Raw genomic sequence first — 17,017 nt, 5'->3', positions numbered from 1 at the left:
ATTTCCAGAGGAAGGGGAAAGGGAAGGAAAGCCAGTTTGTTGAACAGACTGTGTACCTAGAACTGTGCTTGGTGCTCCACAGGGTGACTTCACTTAACCATCCCAATAGTTCTGTGAGGTGGGCATCCCCATTTTATAGCTAAGGAAACTCAGATCCAGGGGCCTACAGCTAATAGATAAAAGGGGCTAAGGTTTTATGTAAAATGAGACTCACAGCCTGAGCTTTTTCCTCTCTGCAATGAATGACAGTGGGGAAAGTGTTTTATGTGGTCCCACAATCCAGAGTTGGCTGGCTTTAGAATTCGAATGAATGGAATTCTGTGGGTGAGTGGTCTGCAGGGCTGACCTGCAGAGGTGGCTGAGTGTCGGAGGACACTGGGATGTTTTGAAGATAAGCTAACGAAGCTCTTCCTGTCTGTCCCCCTGTCTGCTTGGTGGACGGTTCATGGCAATAACCCAGAATCCTACAGCTCCTGGTTGACCTACTCTTACTCCTGTCTTTCATCTCTACCCCGGTCATCCTCCTAGCTGGAACCTCAGTGCTGTGCCTTCCCACCAGCCCTCCATGTGTCCCTTGGCCTGTTCCCCGTATCCTGTCCCTTCTCTGGTCTCGTCCCCTCCACCCTCCTGGTACTTCCTCTCAGCCCTGTACCGGGAGCTCTGCCAGCTGTCCTGCACCCTCTGGCCTGCACTCTCAGCCCTGCAGCATCCCTTGCATCTATAGTCCCAGTTTCACTAGTGGTTCTTTGTACCCACTACCCCTCATCACATTTCTCCCAGCAGCACCATTGCCATAGATCAGTCTACCTCAGTGATACCTGAGAAGAGAATTTTGAAAAGTAAGAGATGGCAAAATTGCAGTGTTACCTTAGAAATCCCTTGAAGTCTGGTGCTAAAGGCCTTTTAGTTTGTGCCTAGCCTGCCCTATCCTTTTGAAAATGGCTTAGAGGCCCAAAAGATGTTATAAATTGGACCTGTGCGGCTCTTAGCAGTTTACATTCTTACACCTGAGGTAGATACCTATCTGTTCAACCATCCATCTATCCACCCATTTATTTATTCACTCAGTGATCAAAAAAATATGTTAACCTCCTACTGTGTGCCTCCTATTTTTATAGGTGTCAGGAACACAGTGATGAATAAGTAGTCTCACTTTGTACTGTATAGTCTAGTGGGAGAGAGTTAAACAAGCAGCAACCATGAAGTATGATAAAGTGCTGTGATAGTCAGTGGGGTGTATATAAGGGCATTGAACTCTTGGAGATGACTTCCTAGAGAACATGGTTTTAAGTTGAGATTTGTTTGAAAAATTAGGCTGGTGAAGGAGAGATGGAGGGGGAAGGCCAGAATAAATAGAGGGAATGGCTAGTAGGAAGGTCCAGAAGTGAGAGAAAGCCTGGGCTACTTAGGGGGTTTCAGATAATTTGACTTGGTAGGAACATGAGATGAACTAGATAATGGGAGTGCTTGAAACCAGAGTAGTTCGAAAGCTTTGTGAATTATGGTCTGAATTTGGGATTCAGTCTTGGGGGTTGCGAGGTGTGAATGAAGGATTACTAGCAAGGAGGATTACTAACATGGCTTGAATTAAAGTATAGAGAGATCACTTTAGTTACAGTAAGGGAGACCAAACTAGTACAGAGGAGAAATAGGAGAAGATGAATGAAATCAGGTAATGATGGGAAAGAAGAGGCAGCAAGGACCTCAAGAGATCAGATCCTAGGAAATTTTTGGACTTGGAGTCTGATTGGCAGTGGGAAGTGGGGGAAAGGACATCCAGGGTGTGTCTTGGTCCACTGAGTTGCCATTCATCTGAGATGGGAGCATGGGAAGAAAAGTACATTTGAGGGGAGGAAAAAGTCAAGTTTTGAATTGGTGGTGTTCTCCTCTGGAGGCTACGTTATAAGATGACTGGAAGACAGCTAACACTAGAGGGCAGTAGGGAGCATGGGGATTACCAGTGCCCAAATGGTAGTGGGAGCCACACTGAATATACTTCTGCTTATTTGATGGGTCTCAGTTCTGCTCCTCCACCCGGTAGAGAGGAAAGGAGGCAAGCCACATGCAAGCATAGCCTGTGCTACCTGGGTGGGTGGCCTGCAGGGTGCTCGGAGCCGCAAAGGGAGGGGCTGCTTTGCTCCTGCATGGCTGCGGGGTGGCAGTGGGGTTAATGAAGATCCTAGGATATCTAACTTTTCATCTGGAGCTGCCTCTGGCTGTTACCATGGACTTATGCAGAGGTGTGGAGGGGCCACGTGACCTGACTTTTTTCAGACATTTCATAGGCTTCTTTAAGGCTTGTACTCCCAGAAAAAGGATCCTCAAGGTTGCCATCCAGGGGAACCTGGTCCAGAGAAACCTTTGGGTCTACTTGACTGAGCGAGGTACTGGTTATACACAAAGCTCCTGAAATAAGGAAAGGGGCTTTCTTTTTGAGGGAATTCATTGTCTTGAATCTGGGACTGGGCACGGTGTGGGATATGAAGGTCAAGTTTACCCAACAACATTCTAAGCATCTTATCATTGATTTATAATACTTTGTATAGCATTTTATACTTTTTTTTCCATAGATTTTTATATGTATTTTTCTATTTTATCTCTTTGTTTATCCTAGCAATACTATGAGGAAGCCACTTTCTTATTCCCCTTTGAAAGATGTGGAAACTGAGACACAGAGAGATTAAGTGACCGCCTAAAAGTTAAACAGCTAACTATTGGCAAGGTTAGGCCCAGAGCACAGTTCCTGCCTCAGCCCTGGGTTCAATGACTAGGTTAAATTGCCTCTCTGTGCACTGCAGTGGGAGTAGTACTCGCTGCTGGATTTTCCTATCTTCATACTCCCTGAAGTAGCCTGAGGCCTTGCTGGGGAGAAGTCTTAGGACCCATCCTAGTTGGGTCTTGACTAATCTTTATTTGGTAACGGCACTTAGCCCCCAGCCCACTTCTCGGTCTGTACTGGCTGGCAAGCGCCAGGGGAAGTCAGAAGTCCATCTGAGTGCACAGACAAGAGGAAACGGTGGCAGCGGGCACAGCTCTGTGTGTTCCACAGAGACCCACTCCTGCTCGGAGCCGCTTCGTGTCACTACAAGGAGGACTTTTGTTACAGCCGAGCAGCTGTGCACACGTACCTGGGAGATGGTCCTAAATGAGCTGATGGTGAAAACAGATTGCTGCTGCAAATGAGATGTGAAAGTTCTAGAATGGGTTCTGCAGTCTCTGGAGCATTTTATCCCACCACCTTCCGTGCCGCCAGCAAAATGTTTTTGTGTGAACTTGGACATTTGTCTGTCAGCTGCTGTTGTCTAAGATTTCTAATCTTGGTTCAGCCACTTTGAAAAAAGGTGATGAAGAAAGACAACTTTACAACAGAACCCTTTAAATACCAAGGGAAACTGGAAGACATTTCAGTGGCTTCGTTTCATACTTCTGAACTAGTCGACTGCTGAAAAATACACACACTCCTTTTGTCAGCCCTCATGGAATCAAGGCTGTAGGTATCACAGAGAGCTCTAACTGAACCCCAGTTCCCCTGCAAGAGGGGCCTCTGTTCTGCTCATAGCAGGGCCCCAGATCTTCAGAGGACTTTGAGGCCACCAAGTTACTGCTTACAGCTTCAGTGGAGTCTGGGACATATTGTCAGCAGATGATGCAGAAGTATTTGACATTCCTGTGGTCGGGATTAAGAGTGGTGCAGAAGAGTGGAGGATCATCAACCTGATGAATAGCATTGACGCCTTTATCGAAGCATTTTGATGCCTGGGCTCTTGACTTGATTCTTAAAACTCAGTGAGATTTACATTCACCTGTAGAGGAGGAAGTTCAAGCCCAGAGATGGAAAATAATTTGCTTAAATGCATATTCTAAACCTTGACATAAGTGAGGAAAAAGTAGGCACCCTGCCTTCACAGTCTCCAAATACATGGCTATAGACCAGGTCATGGGTTCTCATCCATGTCTTTTCCAAAAGCAACTGTCTTTTCCTTGCAGCCTGGCACTGACAGCTTTTGCTCAGAATGCTTCCAGGGCCTGATAAGGCTTTCTTATGGCCCAGGCTGTGACCTGTTAACAGGGCAGAACTGTATAGAGATGTGCACGCTGTCCCACATAGGAATCAAGCCAAACACTCCCCAGGTCTGGCTCCGTGAATTTTATACTCTTTAGGAAGCCTATCTCCTTCCTTCTGTCCTGATTTCATTCACAGACCAAACCTAAGATCTTTGTCTAGGTCTCCTGGTTCACGAGAAAATAGGCTCTTGCTCATAGACCTTTAAATTTCCTTAACCCAGCCCAAGAAAAATACCTCTGGCCTGGTTCTTCCACATCTCCAAAATTTGGATTGTAAAGGTTCCACTCATTCTAGCCTTCACTTCCGATTCACTGGACTCCGCTTTTTCCTTTGCTCTTCCTTCTGCCTCAGACTCTGATCCTCTTTGTTTTGTTTGTTTGTTTGTTTTTTCCATCTTCTTGGAGCATCAGGGCACTGGGTACTCTTCAGTTCTTCTCTCTTCACCATCCATAATTGTTTTCCCATTTGACTCCCATTGGTTAGCGGATATCAACATAGTTACATCTGTAGCAACAACCTTACTTCATAAAAGAATTTTTCATTGAGCTGGCAGGACACTTACTATCAGCAAGAGCAACTTTCCTATTAAAAATCAACTTGTGAAACCACTGGCAGGAAAAGTTAGTTCCCCACTCAGCTATCTGATTCAGTTGTGTCAAGATCTACCGCTGTTAAAGCAGTCTACTTAATCTGAAGCTGTTGAAACACTCAAATATTCCAAAGATTTAGTTCACAAATCTATTTACATGCATCCTTATCTCCTTACCTATTTCCTTCAGCCAAGGTGAAGGCCTTCAATGTGTTTCCAAAAGACAACTCACAAGTCATTGGTCTCTTCTCCTACTGTACCTGTACGTGGTGGTCAGTCTTTGACAAAATTAACTCCTAGGATCAAAACCTGAAACCAGAAGTAAGCAAGCAAAGCTTCAAAACAGCAACAAGAATAGTTGTCACAAACCTCACACATTATACTCTGTATGAGACTATAAGCCCAATTTAGTCAACTTGATCTAGCAAGCTTAGTTATATGGTTTTCTTTGGAAATTTTTAGTTTTTCTATATATAGCAGTAAGCAGAGTAGAAGCAGGGAATTAGGACTTCTATAATGGCAGCTAACAACAGGAGAGAAGACAAGAAACCACCTGGAAAAGTGCCATGATGTGATGTCATTCACGGAAAGGACTAGCTAAACCCTACTACATTCTTAGAAGTTCCCTAAAGCACTGATGAACTACAGAATACCCCAGCAATAGAGATTCATCAGAATTCTTTTACATCACTAAGAAATGGTCTCATTTGGCCTCAGGTACTCTGTTTAGTAAGACAGGGTAGTGTGCAAAGCATTTTAGAAGTACTATCCTTCAAAATAATATTTTAAAGTCAATTGCATTTTGTTATTGAAAGAGGTATGTTTCAGATATCTGGAAAATTGATTTCTGTGAAACACTACTCTATCTGTGCTACTTTATCACCAGCAATATTATCTTGCTGTACAAACTTGAAATTTATATTAAACTCAGGGTATGTGCACCAGGTGTCTGCTTATTGACTTCTCAATCACGTCGTACTAGAGCACTAGCTTTCTACCTAGTGGCACAAAATCAAGACCAGCCAGCAGGTTTCTGAGGCTAGGCCCAGTCTTGGATTTTTTACTGAGCTTGGAAAATTTGGGTACTCACTCTGTGTCTCAATTTCCCTTCCTGTTAAAATGAAAGAACAATGTCTTCCCTGAATTTTGACAGCACCTTGTGGCAATCATTAGAATGGCAATGTAGGCGCTTCAGGTCTTCAGAAAAAGAAATTGAATTCAGCAAAAAAAAAAAAAAAAAGAAAAAAAAAAAAAATTGAGAAAGGGGAGAGGAAAGGCAGCAGGTGACAGAGCACAGATGAACAGGATTTGACGGGTGAAGGACTGCAAATGTGACCGGGAGCAGAGGCTGAAATTTCAGACAACTTAGATAGGCCACAGGTCAGGCAGGTGGCAAGCAGAGATAAAGAGATTAAGAGACAAGGAAAGCAAAGGGAAGGGGACATATAATTTGGGAGGAGACCAAATTAGGGGCAAGTAAGGAGATACTAGGTCATGGAGGTAAGAGAGAGCGCCCTTCATATGTCAGAGGTGACCTGAGCTGATTCCCAGAGGTTTCTTGTTTTTTTTTTGCATTTTTGACTTTTCTCCTTGAACTAGAAAATAGCTTATTTTTACTTGCAAACCTCAAAATACATATGCTCACTGATGAAGCCTGAGGTTTTATAGGTGAAGATGAATTCAAGGTGTCAGTTAATCTGAGAGGTGTCAGTGATTGCCCTGCACAGACGTTCCAGCTGGCCATACACTTTCACCTTCTCTCATTTGACCTCTGAACAATCCCAGGTGCTAGAGAAGGCAGATAGCAGCTTCTCCCCTGACATATAAGCTTCTCCTGTGTGTGAGACACCAAATGTCGGACAGCTTGGCCATACTCACAAGCCCTTCTCCAGTTGTAGCACGTTCCTGAGAAGACCTTTCCTTCCTTCCTTGCAGGCCCCGGCGACTCAGCCTGCTTTCCTGGCCCTGAAAGTTGGCCCTCCCCTTGTCCCTACTCACCTTGTAGCAGAGTGGGATAGAGGATCTCAACTCCTCTCTTTCTTTCCGTGCATGACATAAGGACCTTCTGTGTTAATATTTTGTAGTTATTCACTCCAGAGAGCCAAATGAAGTATCAAACATAAGCAACATACAAGATAATAGGTTCCAGAACTGCCACTGTATTTGCATAGCCTATAGAACAGGATTGAGGCCAACTTCCACAGAGCACTTTTTCTGAGTCTCTTCTTAGAATTTCCCCATATACGTTCCCCAGGTCCTTGTTACTGTTACCAGAGCTTCACACCACTCCTGATAGCCTTGGCCTTCTTGAGATTGGTTATAGATATGAACAGGAAAGAGATCAGTGTAGTTTTCAGTATCAGGACAAGTTACTAACCTCATGCTGTCTGCTAGGTGTTGTGGGAGCAAGTCCAGCAGGCCCAGCTCAAAATAAACCACAACAGAGTTTCCACAATTCTTCCATGGCTCAAGCTGCATGCTCTCTCTCCTTTATCATTATATTAACTCACATTTCGTGATATGTAATAAGGGGAACTGAATCCTACAAATGTGATCTCTACTAATCTGGAAGGTTTTGTCTTTGGGAATTTAATCTCGTGTATATCTTAAGGGCATACAGCCCCTGACCATCTGGGACCTGGAATGGTTCCAGATGGATTTTGGTGCTCTTGAGGCTTGGCCCCAAGGATTTCACTAAGTTATCTGTGTCATTGGTAGATGACATGCATTAAATATACATGTCAAATAGGGAGACAGTCAAAGTATCCAGCTCAAAGGATTAGACAATCGTGTATAAAAGGAAATACAATGATCGTTGGATATTCTTATCCAAAGATAAGAAAATACAGAATATCAGAGAGCTGTATGAGTGCATAACCAGGACAACAAGGGGACACAAGGGATGCAGGCCCGGGTATGTTTGAGATAGCCCTTGGCCTCTGGCCTCAGTCCCTTACGCTGGGCTCTATGCCTAGTTTATCCCATTTCGTTTGAGCATTTCCCCCATCCCTCCTCCTCCTCACCTTTCTGATCTTGGGACTTAGACTGTACAGCAAATTGAAGCCTTTTTATTGAAGACCATTGAACTATGAAGAAACATATTAAAAGTAAACTTTTCTGTAGAGAAACGAAAGGTATTTAGCTCATCTGCTTTTAAAACTGAAAGTTAAGAATAGGCATTATAAGCTTTACTAAAGCAGTTAAACAAGTAATAAGGAAAAAGGTTGAAGGAGAAGAAAAGAGAAAAGAAAATCAAGAGAGACAAAGGGCAGGTGATGGAAAGATGAAGAGATGGAAGAACGGAGTGTGGGAGAGATCAGGGAAGAGGGTGAGCAGAGAGAAGGGCAGAGGCAGGCAGGCCAGAAAGGAGCCTGGCTTCAGTGCCAGAGAGCTGGATTCTAAAGCCATAAGAATCCTATGACGAATATCATACTGGTGAATAGTGAAAGGATCCCCCTGAGATTAGCAATGTAAGATGGCTACTGTCACTACTTCTATTCAGCTGCATACTGGAGGTCTTAACTAGTGGAGTAAGGCAAGAGAAACAAATGTAAGCAAAAGGAGAAAATAAAACTCACTAGTCATAGGCAACATGATTTGTATGCACAGAAGATCTCAATGTGACTTTAGTAAGATCGCTGGGTACAAGTTCAATATATAAACAGCAATTGTATTTCTATATGTGAACACAAATAGAAATTGAGATTTATAAAATTATGTTTTCAATTACATAAAAAACCTCAGATGCCTCTCTGAGCTTCATTTTTCTCAATTATAAAATTAGGGCCACAACAATAATAACATTAATAGCAACAGCAGCAGCTAGGGTTTGTTGAGTACCCACTGCCAGACATTGCTCTAAATGTTTACATGGATTATTTCTTTTAAACTTCACAACCCTTTAACGTTTGCTGTGAGAATTAAATGAGGAAATATATGTAAAACACTTAGCAAATTGCAGTGTATATAATAAATTCTCAATAAATTTTAGCCACATAAAAATGGGCATTGTTTCAGAGAAAGTCATAGACTTAGTTGTTAGTAGAACTAAGCTTCTATTCATTGGGCATGCAATTTGTAGAATAAACAGTCATGCATTATTGTTTTAAAAAAATTGTGAATAGCTCATTAATTCATTTGTTCAGCCAGGCACTGCTCTTGGGTCTAGGAAAACACTGCACAAGCAAATCAGAAAAAAATCCATACTCTAATGGGGTGGGGCTTCCCAGGTGGTGTAGTTGGTAAAGAATCCACCTGCCTGCCAATGCAGGAGACACAAGAGTTGAGGGTTCCATCCCTGGGTCAGGAAGATTCCCTGGAGGAGGAAATGGCAACCCACTCCAGTATTCTTGCCTGGAGAATCCCATGGTCAGAGGAGCCTGGAGGGCTACAGTCCATGGGGTCACAGAGTCAGACACAACTGAGTGACTGCACACACACATACTCTAATGGAGTTTACAGTTTGGTAGGGGACATATGTATTAACCAAACGGTATCACAGATTGTGCTATGAGACTGAAGTACAGGAGTTATGAGAATGTAAAAGAGGGGAGTGAAAATTCACAGGTGAGCTGAATTCAGAAGGCAAGTGGAACAGGGGCAGGGCTAGGAGAATGTTCCAGAGGAAGCAGTCTGTCTGAAGTGGGTAAGGGAAAGGATGTCATGATTCTGGACCTAAAAAAATTGTCTGAGCGACTGGAGCTCAAAGACTGAGGAGAGGGCCACTATATGAACTCTGGCTGCAGAGATGGACAGAGACCAGAGCATCAAGGCCTTGGGAGCTTTGTTAGGGATTTTCACAGTGGGGAGCAGTATGGTTTTATGCAGAGCGCTGATGTGGTCAGATATGTGCTGTCAAAGTATTTCTCCACTGCAGAGGCTACTATTGTAGTCTGGGAAAATATGAAGTGTAACCCGGGCTCAGGCACCAGCAGCAGAGAGAGGAAGAGTGGGAAGAGCTGAGAGGTGTTCAAGTGGTGGAGTTGAGGTTTGGTGTTAGCTTGGGTGAGGGCGGAGGGGTGCCCACTGATGCCTCCCTCCTAGGAGCCGACTCAAAGAACTGGGTGACCAGGGTGACATTCACTGAGGTGAGGACAGTCTTTGTCGATTAGCTTTACTAATATAATATGGAGACTTGAGAGGGTATTTGAAGTATTCCTTTTCCTATGGAAATCTGAATGTCTGACTCAGGGGGAAAAGAATGATAGGTTTAAGATACTGACTTGGAAGCTTTGAGATATTTGCTCCTTGTTTCCCCTTTTATTTTCAAAAGGTGTCAAATGGTTATGTCTTTTGTCTTAAAAAAGACTTGGGTATTAAATAGAAATTACTGAAGGTTGCACTTTTTACTAGTCTTCCCACCACTTGCCCTCTGTCTGTTTCTCCAACCTGAAAAACTGCAATGGGTTTAGTATAGTAATCTGTATGTCTTTCTTCTGCCTAGGTCACCAAGTGGTTAGAACTGAGCAAAGAATTATGGGGGTTGAGATATTATTGCTGCATCCATTAATTGTCCAAGTTGTCCATATTAAGATTTAGCTGCTCTGATGTTCTCTGCCTCTGGTTTAGAATGGCTTTGGCAGGTGTAGTAGGGCTAGAAAAGACCTTCACATCTCTTGGTCAGAGTCTTCAGTCTAATGCTGGTGGTGCTGGAGTTGATCTGAACAAGCCTGTGAGAAGGCTGTGGGGTTGACGTTCCCCAGGACTGACAGGGGCTCCCCAAGCCTTGGCATTATCTCCGAGAATGTCTGCAGCAGATCAGGGTTGAGCCTTCTGAAGTTCCTCCCATTCTTATGTAGCAGAAAGTATCCTGTAGGACTCCCAGAAGGGAGGGGAGGCCACTGGTGGCTTAGTCAGGGGGACATGTAATGTGGGAAGGTATTCCTACAGTCTGACTCTTTGCTTAGGTACTAGAGGGGGGTGAGGGATGTGGTTGATAGTGTGTGTGTGTGAGTTTGTACCACCCTCAGGTCAAGTGGTAGACTGTCTCTCTCCCTCTCTCTGTCAGTCTGTGTCTCTCTCTCACACACACACACACGCATGCACAATAGTGTCTTCAGCTGTGCCCACCTCTCTGGCTCATAGCCCAGGAACCTCCATGGTGTAGGGGAATGGGAACAGGACTTCATGGTCTGTCTTGAGTTCCCTGAAGCTACTAGACTCTGAGGCAGAGTGAAATCTGAGCATGGGACTCTTACGGGCTGCCTCCCTCCTTTCCCTGCCACCATTCCTAGCTAACAGCCGGACTCTCCCCTGTCTTTGCTCCTGTAGCACTCCACTTCTCTGAGCATCATGGGCTTTTCCAACACATTGGAGATGGAGCTGTCATCTACCAGGCTGGCGAGGACCCTTGAACCACAGATGCAGAGCACAAGCAGCCTGACAGCTGCCCCACCCCAAGTGATGCCCCAAGTGGTACCAAGCCTGCTGAGTGGCCCCCCACCAACCATGTCCAGCCTAGCGAGTGGTCAAAACCAGGCTGTGCCCAGCCTGACAGCCAGTCACCTGCCGGCCATGCCCAGCCTCGTGCATGGCCCACCCCAGTCCATGCCCAGCCTAATGAGTGATCCCTCCCCAGCCATCGCAAGCCTGGCAAGTGATCACTCTCAGGCTGGACCCAACCTGATGTCTGGTCCCACCCACACTGTGCCAAGCCTGGCAACCTGTCCTCTGCAAAGTGTGCTTCCAGCTTCTGACGTGCAGCCGGAGACCGGGTCCGGCTGCAGTCCTGGTTCTGGCCGAACTGCAGGGGGCCTGTGCCCTGGGGATGGAACTGACCCCTCCCTGGGGAATGCCTTGTGTAAGGTAGGTCTTGGGGAAATGCCATTTAATGTCCTCTGCTTAACTCTGTGCAAAAGGGTGGCCCCTGAGGCCTCATTCTGGCCTTAGCTTAACAGCTCTGTGACCACCGACACGGAAAATGTCTGATTTCTTTGATTCTTGTTGGCCTTTCACTTTTGAAAGATGGAAAGTGAGGATTCTACCCGCTTCACTGACTCTCTGGGACAAGGCCCTACAGCCGCTGCTCTGGATGCTTCCAAGGACTTATCTATCCCCTCAGACCTGGAGGAGCCAATTAACCTCTCTGTTAAAAAACCCGCACTGGTGCCAGTGGTCAACACATCTGTGGCCCTGCAGCAGTACCGGAGCCCAAAAGGTGAGACTCAGCAGCCTGCCCTTCATGCTGACCACACGCTTGAGCAGGTGGACTCAGCACCACAGATGAAACGGAGGTCAGCAGAGCCATCAGACTGAGGGAACAGTGTGTTTCTCTCAGGCTAACCTCACTTCTCTGTCCAGAACTGACCTTTTGATGCCTGTTCTGTTTCCCTCTCTGTGGCCAGGAATTAACCTCCTTGTAAAATTCCCCAGGCAGAAGTTTGGGGATCTGGGTTATAGGAAGGGGGACACAGGAAGAGCACCACCCCAGAAGGGCTGGGCTTGGCAAAACATCTTAGGGACAAGAACACATCTGACTCTGGGTTAGCTGACCCGCTCTCTCTTTATGTTTGAATGTGTGCAAGATACCTAACATTTCTGACTTATTTTTTCCCCTGTAAATGGAGCTAATCATAGCTACTTTATAGGCTTCTGGGAAAAATACCTACAGTGAAATCATTTGATGACTTATTCTGCAGTAACAAGAATTTGCCTTGCACCTGGCCTTGATGTGGATTTTTGTCTCACAGAAAAGGGAATTTGGACTGGTTGGACTTGACTCTGATTGTCTTCTCAGCTCCCCACACGCATTCTCAAATGGGGCTAGGCCAAGGCACCTTCCTTCCAGGGAAGGTGAGGGCTGGCTGGAAAGTTAGATAGCAACTGCCTAGTGAGTGCTGGGGGCCTTCTTAGTTCAGTGTATGAGGCATGGGTAGTTTGTAACGATCAATGCTACCTACAAATTTAATAGATGAAGAAATTTTTCTCCTTGTCCCCTCACATTGGCTCTTCCTAACTGCACAATAATGCAACCCTGAATTTTAAGCAATTAAATATTTTGAACCCTGCTTGTCCATGGAAGGCGCCTCGGTCAGCGCCTGGGGCTGAGTGGGCGCCCAGTACATGCTAGAGTCCTCCTCTCTCCCCACTGCCCCCTGCCCATCTGCGCCGACTGCACTTCTCTGGGGAGGGCTCCTGGGAGCCTCTTGCCCCTGGAAGGTGAGCTGGATTCTCAGGCTGTGCTGAAATCCCAGCACTTGGCTGATAAGGAAGGGGCTGCACAGAATGACTCCTAAGAGCAGACTACACCAGTATATACATGGGGAACGAGTGACTTCTGAGCTCATTTTGAAGGTGAGATGCTGGCTCCTCAGCACCTAACCCAACACTCACTCCTGGGTAGCCTCTGAGTGTTACCTGTGTTATCTTTGAAAAAGAAAGTAGCCTTCTTCCCCCCTCAGGAAGGGAGCTGGGTAGGATTGTCACCATGATGAGTGATTACAGTGTGAGTAACGACGGTATGACAGGCATGTGACCGCAGTATGAGTAGCGGATAAGAGTAGAAGGTGTGGGTGACAGGGTGTGTTATCATAAATGTATTATGAATTTGTCTTTTGTCTTAGAGTATGAGAATTTTGAACAAGGAGCCCTCGGGCTGAACACAAAAGGGAACCAGAGTATCAGGTAACAGACCCTTGGCCCAACATCCCTCTCCCACCATCCAACTTCACGTCCTGGGAGACTGGCACAGGAAGTGAGCCTCCTTGATGACTTAATCTGGAGCTTGTCTGCCTCTGTCTTCTTCAGCCCTCAGACCCTGGAGTGGGTGTGTGGTTGTGTGTCTGGGATGGTTGTGGGAGGATGTCTTGACTCCAGTGCTGTTAGGCAGGCACTCTGGGTGCAGTTCCCCCTCTACAGGGGTCCCCCTTTGATCAGAGGACTCCCAGGGGCCAATGGGACCTGACCAGGCAGAGCTGGTGGTGGGCTGGAACAGGGGCCTGTGGAGGGTTGGACTGAGGAGCTCCTGAGAAGTTCAGTTGTGGGATTGTGGATGAGCTTGACTTAGCAGTCGGGCCAGAGGAATGTGGCCCATCCGAGACCCAGGGATGTGGTTCTTGCCCTAGACCCTTCAGTAATGAGCCCAAGATTCCCTATGTGCGCCTGGAGCGGCTCAAGATCTGTGCTGCCTCCTCGGGCGAGATGCCAGTGTTCAAGCTGAAGCCACAGAAGAATGATCAGGATGGGAGCTTCCTGCTGATCATCGAATGTGGTGCTGAGTCCTCCAGCATGTCCATTAAGGTACCTCTTTTCTCTGCCTTCTCCTTGAAACTTGCCCCAGTCCAGGAGCCTCTCTTTTCTCTCTGCTCCTGGCAGAATCCTAGCTCCAGCCTTGTTCTGAGTCTCAGAGTGGGGCTGCTGCTCGGCCACACCTTGTCCCATGCTGCCTGGGGTCTGTGAGGGGCACCCTAGGACTGAGCTGTCCTGGTGTTCCTAGGGCTGGCTGGTTTGGGGTCCTGAAATAAGTTGGTGCCAAGGGCTTGTTATCTTTCTTCTCCCTCCCTCAACAACGTGGTACCTCGCTCTAACCACTCAGACTCACTTCTTCCCCAAGGTCAGCCAGGACCACCTGCCTGATGCCATCCAGGCCCCAAATCTGGGGGGAAGAAAGGTCACTGTCACATCTCTGGCTGGGCAGCAGCCCCCAGAGGTGGAGAGTGCGTCTCCTGAAGAACACAGGCTCATTCCTCGAACCCCTGGAGCCAAGAAGGGGCCCCCAGTGCCCATAGAGAATGAGGATTTCTGTGCTGTCTGCCTCAACGGGGGGGAGCTGCTGTGCTGTGACCGCTGCCCCAAAGTGTACCACCTTTCCTGCCACTTGCCAGCCCTGCTCAGCTTCCCAGGGTGAGTCATGCAACCCGGGCCCTGACCTGGATGGCACAGTGACCTTCCAAGGGAGGTTATTCCAGGCCAGCCCACAGGGCTCTCTCTGGGGGACTTCCTCCCCTCTCTGGCCTGCATAAACTGCAGGTCTGTGACTCAGTGGCTCTCTCTGTGCTCCTTCTGCACACAGACAGGCAGATGCTTCCCTTCTTCCTCTGTTCCCAGCTTCCTCCTCTGTTCCCAGCTTCCTCTTGTGCAGATATATCCCTTGACGTCTCTCCCAGCCCCTTACTAACTCCTGTTTTTCTGGATTCACTAATCCTGAGTTAACTGAGTTTCTTTCAAGCCCGTTGCTAAGAAGCCATTCTCTGTAGGGCTGGGGACTTAGTTTCTCATGCCACCCCCACTCCAATCCTGTCTCGGGGTAGAGGGACAAGGGACGGGGCTGTGGACATGTGCTGAGGCCTCACATGGCCTCACTTGCCTCTGCAGGGGAGACTGGGTGTGTACTTTGTGCCGCAGCCTGACCCAGCCCGAGGTGGAGTACGATTGTGAGAATGCCCGCTTCAGCCAGCCTGGAGTGCGGGCCCCTCCTGGCCTGAGCATATATGACCAGAAGGTAGGGAGGGGTCTCTGGGAACAAGGTTCCCACCTGGGGTAGCCTGCCTGTGCCTATGGGGGCTGAGACTTTTCTGAGGGGATGAGAAGCCTCTCTGGTACCTCTCTTTTGGGCTATGCCTGGACATTGGCCCCTGGGGTTTCGCTATTATTTTTCTTCTGCCAGCTGTCTTCCTTTGGCCTGGGAGTCTGAACTGTGCCCTGGTATGGCTGGCGGCTCGTACTCTGTGGTCCAAAGCCATCGGGGTCACCATGGTTAATTCCTACTGAGGTGGGGCCAGAGCAGACTGACACAGCTGCCCATTTTGGTTTCTGCAGAAGTGTGAGAAGCTGGTGCTGTCCTTGTGCTGCAACAGCCTCAGCCTGCCCTTCCATGAACCTGTCAGCCCGCTGGTAAGGAAGCCCTCGCTGGTTCTGCAGAAGGCCTGGGCCTCGAGCGGATTGTGGTGGGGCCCGGGGTGGGCTCGGAGCGTGGCTGCTGGAAGTAGGGGTAATTGTGCATGATCTTGGGACCTGGGGGCCTGGCCACCACAGCGCTCCACAGCTGCTGTTGCGTCAGACCTTCATGACATGGAAACCACTCCTCATTTCCCTTTCTCTCTTCCCTCCACCTGTTGCTTCCTGCTGCCTTTCTCTTCCTTGTGTTCTTTTACTTCTACTCCAACTCATTCTCTATCTCTTCTTCCTTCTTATCCTTCACTTTTCTCCTCCACTTCTCTCTTCCTATTTGCTTCCCCTCCTCTCCTCCCCCAAGGCCCGACATTACTACCAGATTATTAAGAGGCCCATGGACCTGTCGATCATCCGGAGGAAGCTGCAAAAGAAGGACCCAGCTCACTACACCACCCCGGAGGAGGTGGTATCAGATGTCCGCCTCATGTTCTGGAACTGTGCTAAGTTCAATTACGTACGTCTTCCCTGTTTTCCCTCTCCTCTATTTCCAGTGACCCCCAGGACTATCATGGCTGGATAGGGGTGTCTGGTTTGGGCCTGGGCTGCCATGAGGTCCTGGGAGCAGACCTTCAGGGGCCTACTGTAGAGATTGTGTATAAACTCTCTCCCACATTTGGGCCTCAGCATGAACTCAGGAGGAAGATGGGGGTTGTTAGTGACTCGCTATCTGTGGGTAACTGTCAGGGTCACTTCTACTTGGAGAGCTGATGATGCTAAACGGATTATCCTGGGTCCTGAGAAAATGTAGAGTTTGAGCCATCCAGGAGACCCAGCCAGGCTTTGTGCTCTTTGTACAGCTCTTGAGCGGCCTGGAAGGGATGGGCTGGTGGATCAGGGCCAGATAATCACTGCTCTCCTCCCCCTTCAGCCCGACTCTGAAGTTGCAGAGGCAGGCCGCTGCCTGGAAGTGTTCTTTGAGGGCTGGTTGAAGGAGATCTACCCTGAGAAACGGTTCGCTCAGCCACAGCAGGAGGACTCAGACTCTGAGGAGGTGTCTAATGAGAGTGGGTATTCCACTCCCCAGGGCTTTCCGTGGCCCCACTACATGCAGGAGGGCATCCAACCCAAGAGGCGGCGGCGACATATGGTAAGAAGCTGCTGCCAGCTGGCAGGCGGGTGGGTGAGTGGGTGATTAGGCAGGTGGAGGGCACCCATGCACCAGGTACAGGGTAACCTGAAGTGAGGCTTTTCAGCTCAGGTGGCACAAGAGAGTAGGGACAAGGAGCCCTCACTTCCCACCCCTCAGCCTAAGTGGAAGGCAAGGCAGTGTGGGGCTCTTCAACTCCAGCGACCCCTGAGGCTCGGAACTCAGAGAGGTGGATGTATCTGCCTGGGTCACCCTGAAAATTTGCAACAGGACCAGGTCTCCTGACTCCTGCTGGTGATTCCACACTGTGATGCCCTGATCTCAATCCTGATCTCCACTTGGGTTGGGAGAAAGGGAGAGTCTTCTTAGCCCCTTGATGTAGAGA

The 17,017-nt window shown here is 47.8% G+C and overlaps 1 protein-coding gene across 1 annotated transcript in view; it reads left to right on the top strand.

The window, feature by feature from the left end:
* The window catches only part of TRIM66 (tripartite motif containing 66), a 33,638-nt gene that overhangs the window by 12,839 nt on the left and 3,782 nt on the right, over nucleotides 1-17,017 (top strand). Inside the window, exons 10-18 of the mRNA XM_070383890.1 lie at nucleotides 10,926-11,459; nucleotides 11,619-11,811; nucleotides 13,217-13,277; nucleotides 13,718-13,892; nucleotides 14,206-14,495; nucleotides 14,967-15,093; nucleotides 15,411-15,485; nucleotides 15,847-15,999; nucleotides 16,414-16,632. Coding sequence (XP_070239991.1) covers nucleotides 10,926-11,459; nucleotides 11,619-11,811; nucleotides 13,217-13,277; nucleotides 13,718-13,892; nucleotides 14,206-14,495; nucleotides 14,967-15,093; nucleotides 15,411-15,485; nucleotides 15,847-15,999; nucleotides 16,414-16,632 — 1,827 coding nt within the window. The remainder of the gene's footprint in view (nucleotides 1-10,925; nucleotides 11,460-11,618; nucleotides 11,812-13,216; nucleotides 13,278-13,717; nucleotides 13,893-14,205; nucleotides 14,496-14,966; nucleotides 15,094-15,410; nucleotides 15,486-15,846; nucleotides 16,000-16,413; nucleotides 16,633-17,017) is intronic.

Source organism: Bos mutus, chromosome 15, assembly GCF_027580195.1.
Source record: "Bos mutus isolate GX-2022 chromosome 15, NWIPB_WYAK_1.1, whole genome shotgun sequence".
In the NCBI taxonomy this organism is placed as follows: Eukaryota; Metazoa; Chordata; class Mammalia; order Artiodactyla; family Bovidae; genus Bos; species Bos mutus.
The sequence above is the reverse complement of the archived record's forward strand: the minus strand, read 5'-3'. Positions and strand labels throughout refer to the sequence as shown.